The sequence below is a fragment of the Pipra filicauda genome, unplaced genomic scaffold, assembly GCF_003945595.2.
Source record: "Pipra filicauda isolate LSUMZ 115617 unplaced genomic scaffold, ASM394559v2 scaffold24_size8852520_pilon, whole genome shotgun sequence".
In the NCBI taxonomy this organism is placed as follows: domain Eukaryota; kingdom Metazoa; phylum Chordata; class Aves; order Passeriformes; family Pipridae; genus Pipra; species Pipra filicauda.
Genome location: NW_024104365.1, coordinates 5,508,554 through 5,524,915, shown reverse-complemented (window position 1 = coordinate 5,524,915; position 16,362 = coordinate 5,508,554). Strand labels below are relative to the sequence as shown.

Genomic DNA, 16,362 nt, shown 5'->3' with positions numbered 1-16,362 from the left:
CTAAGTTCAGGAAGGATATTGAGGTGCTGGAGCAGGTCCAGAGAAGAGCAACGAGGCTGGTGAAGGGACTGGAGCACAAGTGCTATGAGGAGAGGCTGAGGGAGCTGGGGTTGTTTAGCCTGGAGAAGAGGAGGCTCAGGGGAGACCTCATCACTCTCTACAACTGCCTGAAAGGAGGTTGTAGCCAGCTGGAGGTCAGTTTTCTCTGCCAGGTAACCAGCAGTAGGACAAGGGGGCACGGTCTTAAGCTGTGCCAGAGGAGGTTTAGGTTGGACATTAGGAAGAGGTTCTTCACAGAAAGAGTCATTGGGCATTCAAATGGGCTGCCCAGGAAGGTGCTGGAGGCACCGTCCCTGGAGGTGTTTAAGGAAAGCCTGGATGTGGCACTTAGTGCCATGGTCTAGTTGACAGGGTTGTGTTTGGTCATAGGTTGGACTCGATCTCAGAGGTCTTTTCAAACCTAGTTGAGTTTGTGATAACCTCAAAAAGGCAAATGCTGAAGAAATATACACAGATTAACTGTGTATGTCAAATTCAGCTTTTGTTTTGAGACTGATGTTTTTCAGATAAGTAATACTAGGAATAAACATGGATCCTCTATCTAAAATGCAGAGAGGTTTTATGTCTCTCAGTGCTGTATTGCTTGCTTTTTTGATTTCTTTCTTTCTTTCTTTCTTTCTTTCTTTCTTTCTCTTTCTTTCTTTCCTTTCTTTCTTTTTCTTTCTTTCTCTACTCCTCTTTTCCTCTCTCTCTTTCCTCCTTTATTTTCCCTCATCTTCTCTTTTCCTTCCTCCCTTCCTTCCTTCCTCTCCTTTCCCTCCCTTTCTTTTCCTTTCTCTCTTATTTCTTTATTCTCTTTCTTTATTCCTTTCTCTCCTTTTTCTTTCCTTCCCTTATTTTCCTGCGTCCCCTCCCCTCACCCCTCGCTCTGCCCGCTCAGCGGCGCCGACACCGGGGCGCTTTCAGGGGGACGCGGTGAATTCCATCCGGAGCCCCCGTAGGCTGGCCGCGCTCTGCTATTCTTTCAGGGCTCCAGCCCTACTCTCTCTGCAGGAAACAGAGGAGCTGATCCAAGTTCAAAGTCACGTCGCCGTCCCTCCTAAGAAGTGCTTTATTTCCCTCTGAACCGCAAAACCTCTTTCCCCCATGTCACAGGGTAACAAGGGAAGGGAGCGAGGGAGGAAGGGGGGGGGAGCAGACGCACCGGCAGCCAGCCCCGCACTCTCTCGTCGGGCCACCGCCACAAACGCAGCCTGCGGCTTACGGCAGCTTTCGAGGGAGGAAAGCAAGCGGTCACCCAAAGTCGGTGCTAAATCGGTTTGTTGAAAGAAGTTTTTCAACAGGTTTCTGGAGGTGCCAGACCTGCAGAGCAAACGTCGGCTTTCCCGGGAAACCGTTCATGTCTTTGTAAGTTTTCCGAAATTCTCTTTAAAACTACTCTGCTCTTTTTCTTGCCGGCTGGTGGAGAGAGCTAGTGGGGGGGTCGGGGCGAGGGAAAGCAATTTCTTACTTCCCCTGGACTGTATCTACCGTCTTCGCCTGCTAGCCCCTTTTCCCCGGAGGTGTCAGCGCCCTCTGGGGAGTATCCGCGCCCCCTCCTTCCATCGCCCCCTCCTCGGTAGCCGTAGGTACCGCGGTGGGGGCGCAGGCTGTGGAGGATGCGGCTGGCGACGGCCTCATCGGAGAAAAAGAAGTTGAAGGACCCACCGTGGGGAAGGAGGGATAGGGAAAGGGGGAAGAGAGGGTCTTTCCCCCAAAATTCATCCTTCCCACAGAGTAACAGGGATGAGGTGCGGGCCGAGGAGGGGGCGTGCGGTTGGCCGGTAGCCTGGGAAGAAGAGGCCAGTTGAGCGGCATCACTTGCACCGTTGTCTGTATCACAGACACTCATAAATTCAACAAGCTCATCAACAGGATATTAAGTTGCAGGTTACCTTTGATGGTGCCGATTCGAGCCACTTCTAGGCCGTTCGACCTATGACCCGTGAAGACCACATGTGTTGTGCTGTAGCCTCCCTCTGTAAAACACACACTTCGGGACAAAAGTTCTTTGTCAGGCTCTACCGGCAGTGTAATGTAAAAGAAAAAGGGGAAATAATGAAAATCTCAGCCAAAGCTGTAACCTTCAAATACTTCTTAAAAAAAAAACAAAAACAAAAACCAAGCCAAAGCAAAACAACAACAACAAAAAAATCAAAACAAACCCACGCTAGGCAGAGCAGGGGCAGGAGGAAGGAGCACACTGCTTTCGTGCCATTAATATTTATTGTTTCTTCAGTTGCACTTATATATATGTATGTATAAAAGAAGTTGCTGTATAAAACCCCTCTCTCGGCAGTAATGGCGTGAGGCGGCGGGGGCGAGGAGCAGTGTAGCGTTTTTTTCCAGGACGGGAACCTTGGCCGAGTGGCAGCCGGTGCCTCTGCCCTGCCCAGCTGCGGTCGAGGGACGCGCAGAGCCGCGTACTTCGCGCGCCCCGCGCCCTTCCCTGCTGCGCGCCTCATTCTGCAGCCAGTGTAGACCCGGCGCAACGCCCCCAAAATGGGGTCTGCGGCCGCACTGCCGGGCTTTATTATATGCACCTTCTTCCATCTGGAGATGCCCACATAAACGTTAGAGGCATGGAAGAAGCGCCCCAATAAAGGGCGATGGACTTTGTAATACAATTTATGCCGTCATTCATAAATAACAATGCCATATGGTAACCATATTGCTTATACAAGTAAAGCCGTCAAAGTGTCACTATTTGATTTATCTCAACAGCTTCTTCCAACGGTGACGTTCAGCTACAGAGAGAGGGGAAGGGGGAGAGAGAGATCAGAGCAAAATTTGGCCTGGGTTTCCTGAGACCGCCTCTCTCTTTATCTCTTTATTTCTCTGTAGGCATAGATAAATAGAAAGATAGATAGATAGATAGATAGATAGATAGATAGATAGACAGAGAGAGAGAGAGAGAGAGAGAGAGAGAGAGAGAGAGAGAGACTGAAGGATGGAATTTTTTTTCCTTATTTTGTCCCTATTTGAGCAAACCCCGAAGGGATCCCTCTTTCCCTGGCAAGGCGCTCACTGAAAACAGCAGCTCCGAAACTTTTACTCGTAAATCCCTGTCCCAAAGATGTGGCGGGTCTCGGCCCCAGCAGCCCGACGTCGAGCACGGTGCCGGCACCCACTCGTGTCCGGGTGCCAGCCCTCGGGTTCCCACTCGGGTGCACAGAGTGACGACATTTGGCTCAGGAGAAGTTTAATTTTTAAGGGTATAAAATATCCATCCGCTGAGCCCCTCAATAAAGGAGGGATGTGGAGTCTCACTGCCACATGGCTCTCTCTTTCCCTTTCGTGCCCCTGGGCAGCCACCCACTCCCGCCCGAGCTTCCAGTTCCTTCATGTTATTCCTCCGATGGGATGGTGAGGAGGATACCGTGTTTACTCCCTGCCCGTGTCGGTCCCCACGGGGCTATGACTCGGGGCGCTCCCTCCTGGTACGGGCGAAATCCATCTCCAATCAAGCATGTTCACGGAGGGCACCGCGCCACGGGCTCCCCCATGCCGCAAGGCAGCCCCAGGAGCAAAGCAAGCCACTCGCGACGGGTCGGGAGGAGGGTAGGCTTTTTCAGCAGATTTGGGGGAGATTTGGAGGTCTTGCCAAGGAAAGCGGCAATCGCGCTCCCTTTCTAATGCTTCCCCAGAAGAATGCTTTACAAGTTATAAAATATTGCTCTCTGCTCCCTAACTATCAATAAGACGTGCATTAAAGACGATTGTTTGTAAATGGTGTTCATGATCATTAGCATACATTTACATAACGCAGCTCGCAGCACAACGTTTTAGTTAAATACCTTCTAAAGCCGATAGCCCGAGCTCGGTTTATAGAGGAAGCTTTATGAAACAAATCTGAAGGCTTCCAGGCTTCACCCCGCCTCTGCAGCCCCCCCCATGTCCTTTAGCAGATTTGCCGGCGAGCGGGGCACTGTGGGAGAGTTTCGCAGCCGGCTCCGCCACGGGAACAGGGTGCGTTCCGACCCCCGACGGGCGCTGCTGAGGTTTTTGGGGGGCTGAGGGGATAGCACAGTTCGCCTCCCTGTGTTGCAGGTCCAGAGGGCTGTAGCAGCCTGGGCCTGAGCTGGTATCGGTGAGTCAATGGGCTTTAAATTCTTGATGGCACTTTTGGAGATGGAAATGTCCAAAATTGTCCTGGCCCGCGCAGTCACCTTTGCTTTCTGGCTTTTTCAGCCAGTCCTAAAAATGGGCTAGTTTCCACCTGAGTCTCGATCAACCCCTCCCTCCCCACAGTCACAGGTCAGCTGCCTATTAGCCACCTATAAAATATTTTCATTGTTTTATAGCCTCTCATAAAAAGAAATTGATCGGGGGATATATTTGAGTTAAGACGTATTAAATCGATGACAGATACATATCACGCTGCTTTTAACAGGAGAGGGATGAGGAGCCGTGATGCTGTTCTTCATCTCCACAGCATCTCCTGTCAAACCATTCTGAACCTCAGTCCAGACACGTGCCCAGAATTTAGCGAGGGAAGGCACTGTTTGGACGGACGTATAGAAAACATACGTATATAAATACCCATACAGACGTACGGCTAGTTAGCGAGAAGTTTTTACTGTGCAATAAAACCATCAAGCAGTCCCTTTTAAAACCCGGGGATCATTTATTCCCGTTTCTTGCCTTGCAGAATCACTGAAACCCCCACCGCGGCCACTAGAGCTGGGAACAACGGTTCGGCTCGCGGGGGGGGGAGAGAGAAGAGGGAACCGGCGGGTCTCGCTCCCCCTTGAGCATTCCCTATAGCCTGTCCCACCCCTTCGGCAGCCGTGGGCCAAATCCTGCAAGTTTTCCTCGCGTGAGTACCGGCGGGAGGGAGGGAGGAGGGGGTTCTGGAGCCTGGCCCAGGAAATGCCGGACCAGCACGGGGCTTCCTTTAAACATGGCTCAGCGTAGGGAAAAGGACAAGACGAGCAGATGTAGTTTGGTCAAGGGGATTAGGTTGCCGGGGAGGGCCAGGGTGTGTGTGTATGGGCGTCCACTGGCATCCCCCACACCTCTTCCTCTCCTGGGATGGCGGAGGAGCGTCCCTCTCTGCCTCATAGGTAAGGAAGGGCAGGCAGCCTGCCTGCACTTTCCAAGGAGAGCAGGAGCTCAAGGCATTCCCAGGGGGACCAGTAGCCTAAAGAAAGCAGATGATATATCAATAAAAGCTACTTCTCCTCCCTCAGTCCTACAGAAAATTCACGACAATGCTCCTCTCCCCCTTTTGGCTCGGCAGGGAAATCCCGGCACTGCCTAGTCGTCCCCCTCGAACGACAGCATCCTTTGTGTCGACGGGGCAGCTTCGGCGCTCCACAAAGAGCTCCACTTTCGAGGACTACCACACCCCACACCCCAGGGGCGGTCCCAGCGCTTTCCCCGCCCGTTCCCCACCTCTGCCCCCTTTTAGGAGAGCTCCCACTCTTCCTCCCTTTTCGTCTAGGGCAGCAGCTCAGGGCTGACAGTCCCTAGGCGGAGACTCCCCCATTTCCCGTCCTACCTCCCCCCTCTGTCCCCTACATCCCAAAGCGTTTATGCTCCGGGCCGGTGTCACTGCGGCAGTTCCATCTCTATTTCGCCGTTGCAGAATTAAGGCTGAGGTGGAGGCAGCTGCTTGGGGTACGGCTGGCGGCCCCCTGAGGGTCAAGGGGCGCCGCGGCAAGGGGCTGCGGGAGGAGGAAGCCCCAAAGAGGCGGCGAGCGCAGGCTCCCAAAACTTGGCCCTAACATGTGCCACTTGCCCCCCTCCTCCTTCCCTCCCTGCTTACTCGTTTATTTTCTAAAGGAAAGGAATCCCAACCCCCGCCGTTTTCTTTTTAGGAAAACTTTGGCTGCCTTCCCCTAGTGTTACCTCAGGCGTGAGTACACACAGCCTCGGCCTCGCGTGGGTGTGGGGCTGGTACGTTGTATGAGGGCGTGCTTTCCCGCCTCATGCATGAATGAAGTGGCCCTCCAAAAAAAAGAAAAAAAGAAAAAGAAACCGAGTGCGGACCTGGGAAGCAGCCCCGCGCGTGGGCTCCTTCCAGGCGAGCAGAGAAACCCCACCGCCCCGCAAACGTAAACGCGGCGGCGCCTGCGAGCAGGGCGCCCCGTCCGGTGCCGGGGGAGCAGAGGCAGCTGCCGCCCGGTGCTGCCCGGTGCTGCCGGCGGGGGGCGGCGGGGGGAGGCGGCGGGTGCGCCCCGTCGGGCCCCGCGCGAAGTTTTGCAAGTGCAACTTCGGGGGGCGGCGCGGGGGGGGCGCGGGGGGCGGCGGGGGCGGATCCCCGCTGCGCCCGCGGCCTGAAAGGAAGCCAATCGCGCGGCCCCGGCCGCTGCCAATCATCGAGATCCGTCCAATCCCTCCGGCGCGGTGTCCGAGCCGTATTCCCCAGCGCGCCGCCGGAGTGTGGTGAGGGCTCTGCCAATCGCGGGCGGGCAGAGCGGGGCCAGGGATGCGCGGGGCTCGGAGCGCAGACAAAAGAAGTTAAAGAGCCGCTTAATATATACATGTTTTTGAAGGCGGGTAAAGGGAAAAAAATAACAACAGCGAGCGTAGATGGGCTTGGCTGTGTCGTTATGGAGCCCCCTTTGAGCAAGAGGAACCCGACACTGAGATTAGCGGATTTGGCAGCGTCTCAGCCCCATCCTCACCAGAACATGACAGGCTTCCCGGGGCTGGGGAACCACCACGTCCACCCCCACCACGCGGCCCACCTCCACCCCGGGGACGCCGGCGGCGACCCCGGCGGCGCCCTCACGCCGCTCGGACCCGAGCACATGGCGCAGCCCGCCGCCCTCAAGCTCACACCCGAGGCGCTCACCGCCGCCGCCTTCGCCGCGCCCGCCGCCACCACCACCGCCGCCACCGCCGCCGCCACCACCGCCGCCGCCACCACCGCCGCCGCCTACGCGCCGCCCGCCGCCGCCCTCCCGGGATACCCGTCGGGGGGGGCGGCGGGCCGGGACTTCCTCCTGCGGCGGGAGCTTCCCGCTGCCGCCGCCGCCGCCGTGCACGGGGCGCTGGGAGAGCAGCACCCGCCCGTCGGCTCCCCCCACCTTCCGCACCCGCCGCCCCACGGCGTCTTCATCTCGGCCGCGGGCACCTACGGCGCAAACGACGGGGCGCACGCCGCCTTCCCGCCGCCGCCGGCCGGCGAGCAAGGCGCGCCGGCCGGCCGCCACCCGCCGCTCAACGGGCAGATGCGCCTGGGGCTGGCGGCCGCCGCCGGGGAGCTCTACGGGCGCGCCGAGGCGCACTACGGGGCTGCCGCCGCTTCCTCCTCCTCGGCGTTGCAAGGCTACGGCTCCGTCAACCTCAACCTGGCGGCGGCCGGCCACGGGCACCCGCACCATCCCCATCCCCACCACCACCACCATCACCACCACCACCATGCCCACGTCGGGGCGGCGGCGGCGGCCGGGGCCTTCCTGCGGTACATGCGACAGCCCATCAAGCAAGAGCTGATCTGCAAATGGATCGACCGGGATCCGCCTCCGCCGCCTCCGCCGCCGCCACCGGGCGGTAGGAAGCCTTGCTCCAAAACTTTCAGCACGATGCAGGAGCTGGTGAGCCATGTCACCGTGGAGCACGTCGGCGGGCCCGAGCAGAGCAGCCACGTGTGCTACTGGGAGGAGTGTCCCCGCGAAGGCAAGCCCTTCAAAGCGAAATACAAACTCATCAACCACATCCGAGTGCACACGGGAGAGAAGCCCTTCCCCTGCCCCTTCCCTGGCTGCGGGAAGGTCTTCGCTCGTTCCGAAAACCTCAAGATCCACAAGCGGACTCATACAGGTAGGTTGTTCTTCCCCCCTCCCCCGCCCCTGCAAGGGTTTCCTTCTTTCTTCTTTCCCCCCCTCCCTTTCCTCCTCTTTTCCTCCTTTCCTGCGCACCGCCGGACATGTGACTTTTTCATGAATAAGTAATTCGGCAGCACACGGGCCACGCACACACAGCTACGCACACGCACCCGGCCCCTCTACCCTGCACACACGTGTCCCGTCGCCCCCCCCCCCCCAGCCCCCCCTGCACCTTGGGCAGCTCCCTCCCCACCCCCTCCGCCACCCACCTCCCCACATCCCGGCACCACCGGATAAATACATCGATTAATAAATAACGCAGAGCTGGGGGAAGATGAGCAGCAGCCCCTGCGGAAGAACGGGAAGAGGACGAGCACTCGCCCGTCCCGGCTCCCTCCGCCCCTGTCCAGGGCACCCCGGGGGGCTCACCCCGTGTCTAGGGAGCGCTCCGCTTTGCCACCTCCCTCCCCGCGCCGAGGAACGGCGATTCTGCTTTTCCTGCCGGTTCTGCCGGCGGGACGAAGCCGGACGGAGGACGCTTCGCCCGGCCGAGATGGGGCCGCGGGGGCTCTTGGGGGCGCAGTTCCCCTGCGCTGCGGGCGGCGGCAGCGCTCGGGGCTACCGGTACTACCGGGGTACCGGGCTGCCCCTGTGACCACCGCTCCTGGGGCTACCCTCCCTCCGGAGCTGTCCCTTCTGTTGGGACCACCGATACTGCCGGGGGTACCCCCTGCCTGACCTAACGATACTGCCGTAACTGCTGGGGATGCCGGCGGCCCTGCCGGGGCTGCTCGTGACGCTGGGTACGGGTACTGACCCCTGTCCCGAGGCTGCTGGTGCTGCCCGGGCTCCTCCCGCCTGCGGCGGTGTCCGCGGAGCCGGAGAGCACGGGGGAAGGCTCTCACCGGAGGACGCTTCACTCCCTTTGGTGATGGGAGAAGGAAACTTCAAAGTTGCTCCGACTGCCCGGCGGGGCTGCGGGAGGAGGAAGCGGCACCCGGGGGAGATGCCCTGGAGAGGCTCGGGCTGTGTATGAGCCCTTGAGTATTTTTTCTTTCTGTGTTTGTTTTGTTTTTTTTTTTTTTTTTTTTTTTTTTTCTTTTTTTTCTTTTTTTTTTCTTCTTTTTTTTTCTTTTTCTTTTTTTTTTCTTTTTTACTTTCTCCTCATTTGTCGCCACCCCCGAAATACGCATTTCCATCTGGGTGTAAAAACTCTGCCGAAAACGAACGAAGCCGGGATTTATAGTGGCAGATAAATATTATTCCTCGGAGGATACTTAAGGAAGTGGAGTTGCCGTAATTGCTTTCTTGATTTATTGTGTGCTGCTCGGGAAGAGAAAAGCGGCGACCGTGCAACGTGTTGTTCTGATGTAAAACCAAATGGCCCATGGCTGAAAGGATTATAGATTTTTATCTGCAGAATATGTCAGGCATGAGCCCGTAGGTAGCAGCGGAGCCTTGAGGGTGCCCGGCGCTCTGCACCCAGAGCCGCGGGTGGGGGAGGAAGTTTTCTCCTGGGGGGTCTGACACTTTCTGTTGTTATTCTTGTTGTATTAATGGCACCGTGGGATGAGTTAAGTGCTGGAGGCCCGTGGTTTTGTCATCTATAGCCTTCTCCATCTGCCTTGGTTTGAAAAACAAAACTTCACTGCAGACTTTCCTAGGCTTCTCAATTCCTTACCCATCTCAGCTCCAAGGAGGGGGCTGAGGGGGGGAAAGTGGGAACGAGTCCGGGAGAGGCTTGGGAGCGGTCAGAGAGATTCAGCGGGAGAAAGACACCCCCCCCCCCCAATAACCCAAATATATATTGGTCACAGTTTGCAGCTCTAAGCTGAGGTCGACCATTGGCCCGAGGCCCTGCGTGGGACATGGCCCTTTGCAAAGGAAATTTGGAGTTTTCAGCTTGCAGTCCCTGGGAGGGTGCCCACGCATGAGCCCACGGGGAAAGGCTAAATCCACTCAGAAGGGGTCGTTACAACAAAGCAGCCCTCGGGGCTCGGGGCAACAGCCCACCTAAAATGACAGCTCGGGCCCACGGGAGGACAAAGAGGTCATGAGTTGTTCCCCACGCAGAACCTTCGAGTGGACGAGGGATCCCAAACCTTCTGCCCATGCCTATCAGATTAATTGCTGTAATTTTGCTTCCTCAACTTTAATTTAGTCATGTGCAGCTTGGGAGCAGGAGAGATTTACAAACTATTCGTTTATTACAGGCATTCAGGGGTGTGTGGGGGGGAATAATAACACCATAATTGTATCATTAGGAGATTTTATGTGTTTCTGGTGATTCTGCAGGAAGAAGAGTATGTTGGTAAATTCAGGAGGAGTTTGCTTGCTTGTTTTGTGGTTTTTTTTTTTGTTTTGTCCTTTTTCCTCAAAAGCATTACCCTGGAAGCTGCACAGCCCACTCTGCAGCTCCTCTCCCATTTTGGGGACAAATTGCTGTTGCCACCCCTGTTGTGTCCTAACAGAAATGGTGATCCCCTCCCTCCTGCAACTTCGCTGCCCCCTCACCGAAGATGAGGCTTCCTTCCGATGACTTCCACACCCTGCCACCCTCTAAAAAAAGTGACCCCAAACCCCTTCTGTGTCCCTCCCCATCGCCGGCACTGCTGCTGCTGGGAGGAGTTATGGGATGGCACCTGGCATCTCGCCCCCTTCCTGGGGTTGAAACCACCTACAAATAGTTAAACTCTGACGTTATTCCTTCGTCAGCATAATGGGGACACACCGGGACCTTCCCCACTCCTGGATTTATGGGGAGTTGGATCATCGAGATCTGGAGACTGGTGAGGGTGCCACATGTGAACCCATGTGGAAAGACACTTCCCTAAAGCCCTGAATGAGTGGATGCAATTTGGTCCGACTGGTGAGAGCATCTCAGGGAGCATCTCAGGGCAGCTTGACTTGGGACTCTGCAGGCCACTGCCAGCAGCAGGATGTGTGAGCCTGCATCCTTGGAGTAACACAGATAGAAACCAGGCAAAACCTCTGGTAGATTCACTTTGTTTTACCAGAAAAGATAATAGTAATTAATGAACAAATGAAGTGACTGGAAATTTGTCTCGGGGGTGTGCAGGGGTTTTCGTGCACTTAAAACCCACGAGGTACAATTTTAATTCCTTTTTTCCTCCTCTCTCCCTTTTTTTTTTTAAAAGATAACCTTGCACTTTCTAGTGGTACCACATTGGTGGTGGCTGAGACGATTTTAATTGAAAAAACTGATGCGTAAATAGGCTGTGGAGGTGTATGTTTCTATAGTAACAGCCGAGAAACAGCTTTGGAAAATAAAAATAGTTTTCTTATCTCCATTGTTATTTTGCTAAACGCAATATGATTTTACAAATGTGAGGGGTAGTAAAAATTGCTTGGTGATAATGAGCAAATGTCCACCGAGAGAGCTGTTGGGTTGTTATTTCTGAAAATTCAGAGCAAAACAGATCTGAAAATATACACATCAGTCATTCCTAAACCGATTCAAGAGTTGCAATAGACATGACAAGGATTATCAGTGCAGGTCTGTCTCAGACTCACGTGTGCATGGCAGGGGAAGAAAAAGTTGCTGTAAGAAACTTCAGTACAGGGTTCGGACACTTTTTATTTTTCCCTCAGGTCAACAAGCAATAGGCATTTACCCAGCCCCATTCAGGAACTATGGGGAAGGGTCGGTCTGGGACACGACTATATGTACCAGAACGCATCTATTCCAGGGTACGTTATGTGTGGAGACGAGGGTGTGATTTTCACAACCCCTTTAACTGTTAAGCAGTGTGTAAAACTTAAAATAGAGAATCCGGACATTTTTAGACCCAAATTCGTCTTAGGTAAACAGCTACAGTAACAGCAGTCTGCTACCCTCATCTCCAGTGTTCGGGTTGGTCCCCCCAGCTTGCAGGTTCTCAATCTGAGCTGCTGGGTACTTCGTCTTTATATCGGGATGCTTAAACAGGTGTTACTTTTATTTTCCCCAAACTAATTATTCCCCCAGCGCAGTGCCCATTGGGAACGGATTACGCAGGAGATGTGCCAGCCGAGCCAGGCTGCCGGCAAACGCCAGCCCTCGCAGGCAAAGGCATTGAAAGGTTTTGTTTGGGCTCGGTCATTAGAGCGGTAATGAAGGTTTCTCGTGTGCGAGGGGAGCGCCGCTGAGGGCAAACAAGGCCGGGGGGGCCCTGCCGCCGCCGCCAGCCCGGGGCTTCGGGTCTGGGGGCTGCCAGCAGCGTGTCACAGGCAGCAAAACACGAGGAAGAGGTCGGAAGCCTCGGGCATGTCACGACTGTCGTGAGGGGGGAGGAAAAAGGGGAAAGGGGAGGAGAAGGAAGGAAGGGGAAGCTTTGCCCTGCCGCTCGTCCCCGGAGGCCGCGCTGCGGAGGGGCTGCGGTGCGGCGGGCGGGCTGCGGGCAGGGCCGAGCCCCCGCCCGCCGGTAACGGTGCCGTTGCTGTGTCCCGGCAGGGGAGAAGCCTTTCAAGTGCGAGTTTGACGGCTGCGAGAGGAAGTTCGCCAACAGCAGCGACCGCAAGAAGCACTCCCACGTCCATACCTCGGACAAGCCCTACTACTGCAAGATTCGCGGCTGCGACAAGTCCTACACCCACCCCAGCTCCCTGCGGAAGCACATGAAGATCCACTGCAAGTCCCCGCCGCCCTCCCCGCCGCCAGGCTCACAGGGCTATGCGGCGGCGGGGCCCCCCGACGGTCCGCTGCCTCCCGAGGCCGACCCGGTCGCCGAGGCGCCCCGCGGCCGCGCCGCCGCCCTGTCCCCGCCGGTCACCAACCTCAGCGAGTGGTACGTCTGCCAGGCCGGGGGGGCTCCCCGCCGGCCCCGCACCCCTTCCAGCCGCGACACCTCCCCGGCTTCCGAGGAGGACGAGCCCCATAGGACCTCGGGGGGCAGAACTGCTCCCTAGGGCCGTGCTGAGCCGTGCCGAGCTGCCGCCGGTGGCCCCAGCCCCACCACAGTGGCCTGGGCTGCAACAGCCACCTGGCATGGGGGTTGCTCTGGAAGTGTCATCAGGTTTGACTCACGCTATTTATTCCATGTACGAAACCCTATGGTGTTTATACGCTAACTAATTTAATTAAAGAGACTTGGACCTTTTTTTTTTTCCCTTTTGGTAAGAAAAAGCATTGTAATGCCAGGCTGGGCCCTCTCAGCCACCCGCGCTGCACGGTGTGCAGGGGGACAGTGCCAAGGGAGATATCCTTCTCCCATCCTGCCCGTGCCCACTGCTCTTATCAAGAGAGTTTGCTGGTGAAGGCTGCGAGCTGGCAGAGCCCAGCCTCTCTCTGGAGTGGCTCTTAAATACCTTAGCTGCCACTCAGCGCCTCCTCTTTGGCCTCGGTAAAGCCCCAGATCAGCAGCAGCCTCCTGACTGTAAAGCAGCACCTGCTAAAATCCAGCCAATCGAGGATAGGTTATGCATCCCTTAAAATAAAATTAAATAAATGCATTTTCCTACCCCTCTTGAAGTTCAGCTCCTTTGTAATTGATGGTTTCTCTCCCGAGTCAGTGGGTCCCACCTGCACCCGGCATTTTCTCTCCAGCCTTCTTTCTTTCTCCCTTAGCCCTAACCATGTGCAAACGATTTAGGGAAGGAAAGACAAAAGATGCAGGACTCGTTTATCACTCCTCCATAGTTTGTACGTGTATGGCTCCTAAAATGCAGCCAGAGAATAAGAGAAACCCGCTGCTATTTGACAACTGTGATACTGTGATACATTTTGGATATATTTTTTTTTAAACACGAAAACTGACAGCGAATTTCCCTTTTCTCGGGCTTGGTATTATTATTACTCTGGTTATTATTGTTTTTTTAAAGTTTGTCTCGCAGAGGAAGACTTTGTCTCATCCTCCCTCCAGCCCCTTCAGGGATTGGGAAGGGGAGCAGCCCCCCAGGCCCACCGAGTCCTGGGAGTAGGGGGCAGGGACAGAGGGACTGTCTTTTTATTATTATTTTTATATATATTATTTCCTCTCTCCAACCGAGCCGATGCCTGCGCGCTTTTCGCCATCCCCCTGAAATGGCTCGGCAGAGTCACCTGGGAGGAGGGGACAGGAGCTGCTGGGAAAGAAGCGAGGGGTGGGGAAGCAGGCTGCCGTCGGGGTGCCAACCGCCCCCCACCCCCCAACTGCCCAGCCCAGCGGCCGAGGGGCTGCGGGGCGCGGGGACACCCCGGCCTGTCGCCCATCCGTCAGGAGCCAGGAGCAGGGCGCAAATGAAGTAAAGAGCACTAATTCCTCCTCAGAGACCCTGAGAGGAGAAGCGGCAGCCTCCCTCCCCTCCCCCAGGGCTCGTGGAAATGTGTTTTGTGTGCCGTGAATGGTAGATGTCGTCTTGTCATTGTTAATAACGTGTATGTGAACGCGATTATTTTGTACAGTCGAATTAATTTATTTTCTGACATCACCCTTTTTCTTTCTTTTTTTTTTTCCTCCCCTGGAACAGTACAGAGCACACCAAAGAATTTTCTTATTAATTTTGGTGATAGATTGTTGTTTATGATGCTGTGGTTTGTAAAAAAAACAAAAAAAATTATATTTTTCAGCTTACTTGAATGACTGATGTAATGTGAAACAGACTCTTCCTGCATGTGCTCCGTGCGGTGTGTTGGTGCTGATATATATATGTATAGTTCATAGAGATATTATATTATTAGTACAGTGCATGGTGCTGTCACTCTGGAAGCCTTTAAACGTTGTCTTCATATTGTTGTGTTGGATCTAAAGAAGCAGATGTTACTTTAAAAACAAACAGAAAACTTGAATAGAAAATAATTTTTTAAAGTTCATTCGATTTGCTTTTTATTCGTTTTTCAAAGCCCATTTGAATAAATAGAAAATAATAAAGGAAGGTATGAACTTTTTAAAGAATAATTTATGTAATGTAATCTTATTAGAGATATATTGGTGCTGATTTATAAACGAACTTTTTAATTTATGCATTTTTTTAACAACAGATTGCACTATACATTACGACATGGCAGGGTTTATAAACTGTGGCTCGGGGGGATATATCACTATTTTTATGTACTTGATACACATAGGGTTACACAATTCCCCAACAATTTTATGACACATGATACCTCCTAAATAAAAAATGCTAATTTAAAATTTTTCATCTCTGTAAACCCCATAAAAAGCAAAAAAAAAAATTATCATGCAAATGAATAAAAATATTATTCCTATGTATTGCATGTGCCTTACTGACAGACAAGGGGCAGAGACAGACCAAAACATTCCCTTTTCCCCCCGAGGGTCAGTAGGTAGAGTCAGATATAGCCATAGCCTCATAGCGCAGCAGGAGCAGCACCGGGAGATTTTGGGGGTGGCTGAGATGCCCCGGCTTTCCGCAGAGAAACGTGTGAGTAAATACGGTTCTCCTTTGGATTTACGTTTGGGTTTGCAGCCAGGCAGAGGAGGGATGCTCTGGGCCGAGCCACCCTCGCGTCCCCCCCCGCGGCTGCAGGCCTTGCTCCTGGGGGGGTTTGCCCCTGAACCGGGCTAAGGGTGGGGGCATGGGGGCACGGGATTGGGGGGTGCTTTCTCATGATGGAGCAGTTGGTGATCTGCTGCTGGCTTCCCGGGCACAGGGGAAAGAGAGGGATAGACAGACAGATAAGACACAGACAAAGTCTGACATTCATACACACGACATTCTTCATTTCTCTCAAGGACAGCTAATCAGAGTATCAAATCAAATCAATTAAAATGTTAGTATTTCTGTTGGGAATTTAAAAAAAAAAAGAAAAGAGATGTTCCTGGCAGTCTCCTCTCTCAGATACTTGTGAGTTAAATAGCACTACTCTTCAGTAGTAGACACAGAAGCAAAACGGTATGTCAGAACATGATTCTGAAACAGTCAGGTCAGGCAAGAAATAACGCCAGGAGATCACTGGAATGAAGGAGAAAAAAAAAAAAAAAGTAGTTTTCTGGAGCTGAGGAGCAAGGACACAGGTTTCTCGTTTCTAGAGAGGAAAACTGAAAGAAACGCGTGAAAAAATCTGGACAGAATTGTGTGTCAGCATCCTTCAGGATTATTTTTTAATTTTTTAAAATAAAATCAATTAAATAAAACTAGCCCAGGGTGATTGCACTCCCCGTCCTGTAATTTACCAGTGCTCGAAAATGACTGGTCAAAATGTCAAGAACAGTTTCACCAAAAGGTTAGAGTGTTTTTTAAGTCAGTTTTGTTAAATGTGGTAAAGGTGAAACAGGTTGCAAAGAGTTGTTTCAAGCAGAATGACAATAACCAACATACGAAGCAGAAAAACACTCATAAATGAGGGCTCCAATCAATGGGAAAACTTATAGCTCCCTAATGAAGTTTCTTGTGAAAAGGAAGGCGACACAAAGCCACCGAGACATGAATCATTCATGGGAAATATAAAAGATAAAAGATATCTGACAATGAGCAGAACCTTGTATAGAGTGTCTAAAACAAGTTTCCCCTTCTTATTTTCTGCTTCCCCCCCTCCAATCTCCCTTTCCTAGTGTTCCTTGCCCGCCCTATAGAGTTAACATTGACCAGTGCACGTCCTGCCCCA

General features: G+C 53.6%; 2 protein-coding genes across 2 annotated transcripts in view; one reads left to right on the top strand and one right to left on the bottom strand.

Moving 5' to 3' along the window:
• The window catches only part of MPDZ (multiple PDZ domain crumbs cell polarity complex component), a 97,383-nt gene extending 94,158 nt beyond the window's left edge, over nt 1-3,225 (bottom strand). Inside the window, exons 1-5 of the mRNA XM_039381950.1 lie at nt 3,095-3,225; nt 2,315-2,592; nt 1,935-2,018; nt 1,531-1,872; nt 1,205-1,309 (exon numbers count right to left, since the gene is read on the bottom strand). Coding sequence (XP_039237884.1) covers nt 1,205-1,309; nt 1,531-1,872; nt 1,935-2,018; nt 2,315-2,592; nt 3,095-3,225 — 940 coding nt within the window. The remainder of the gene's footprint in view (nt 1-1,204; nt 1,310-1,530; nt 1,873-1,934; nt 2,019-2,314; nt 2,593-3,094) is intronic.
• A 3,160-nt stretch (nt 3,226-6,385) lies between these two features.
• ZIC5 (Zic family member 5) lies at nt 6,386-14,607 on the top strand. Its single transcript, XM_027741062.2, is given in 4 exon segments — nt 6,386-6,859; nt 6,861-6,930; nt 6,933-7,812; nt 12,271-14,607. Coding segments are annotated over 4 exon segments (1,737 nt in total). The 5' UTR covers nt 6,386-6,527; the 3' UTR covers nt 12,726-14,607.
• The last annotated feature ends 1,755 nt before the right edge of the window (nt 14,608-16,362 follow it).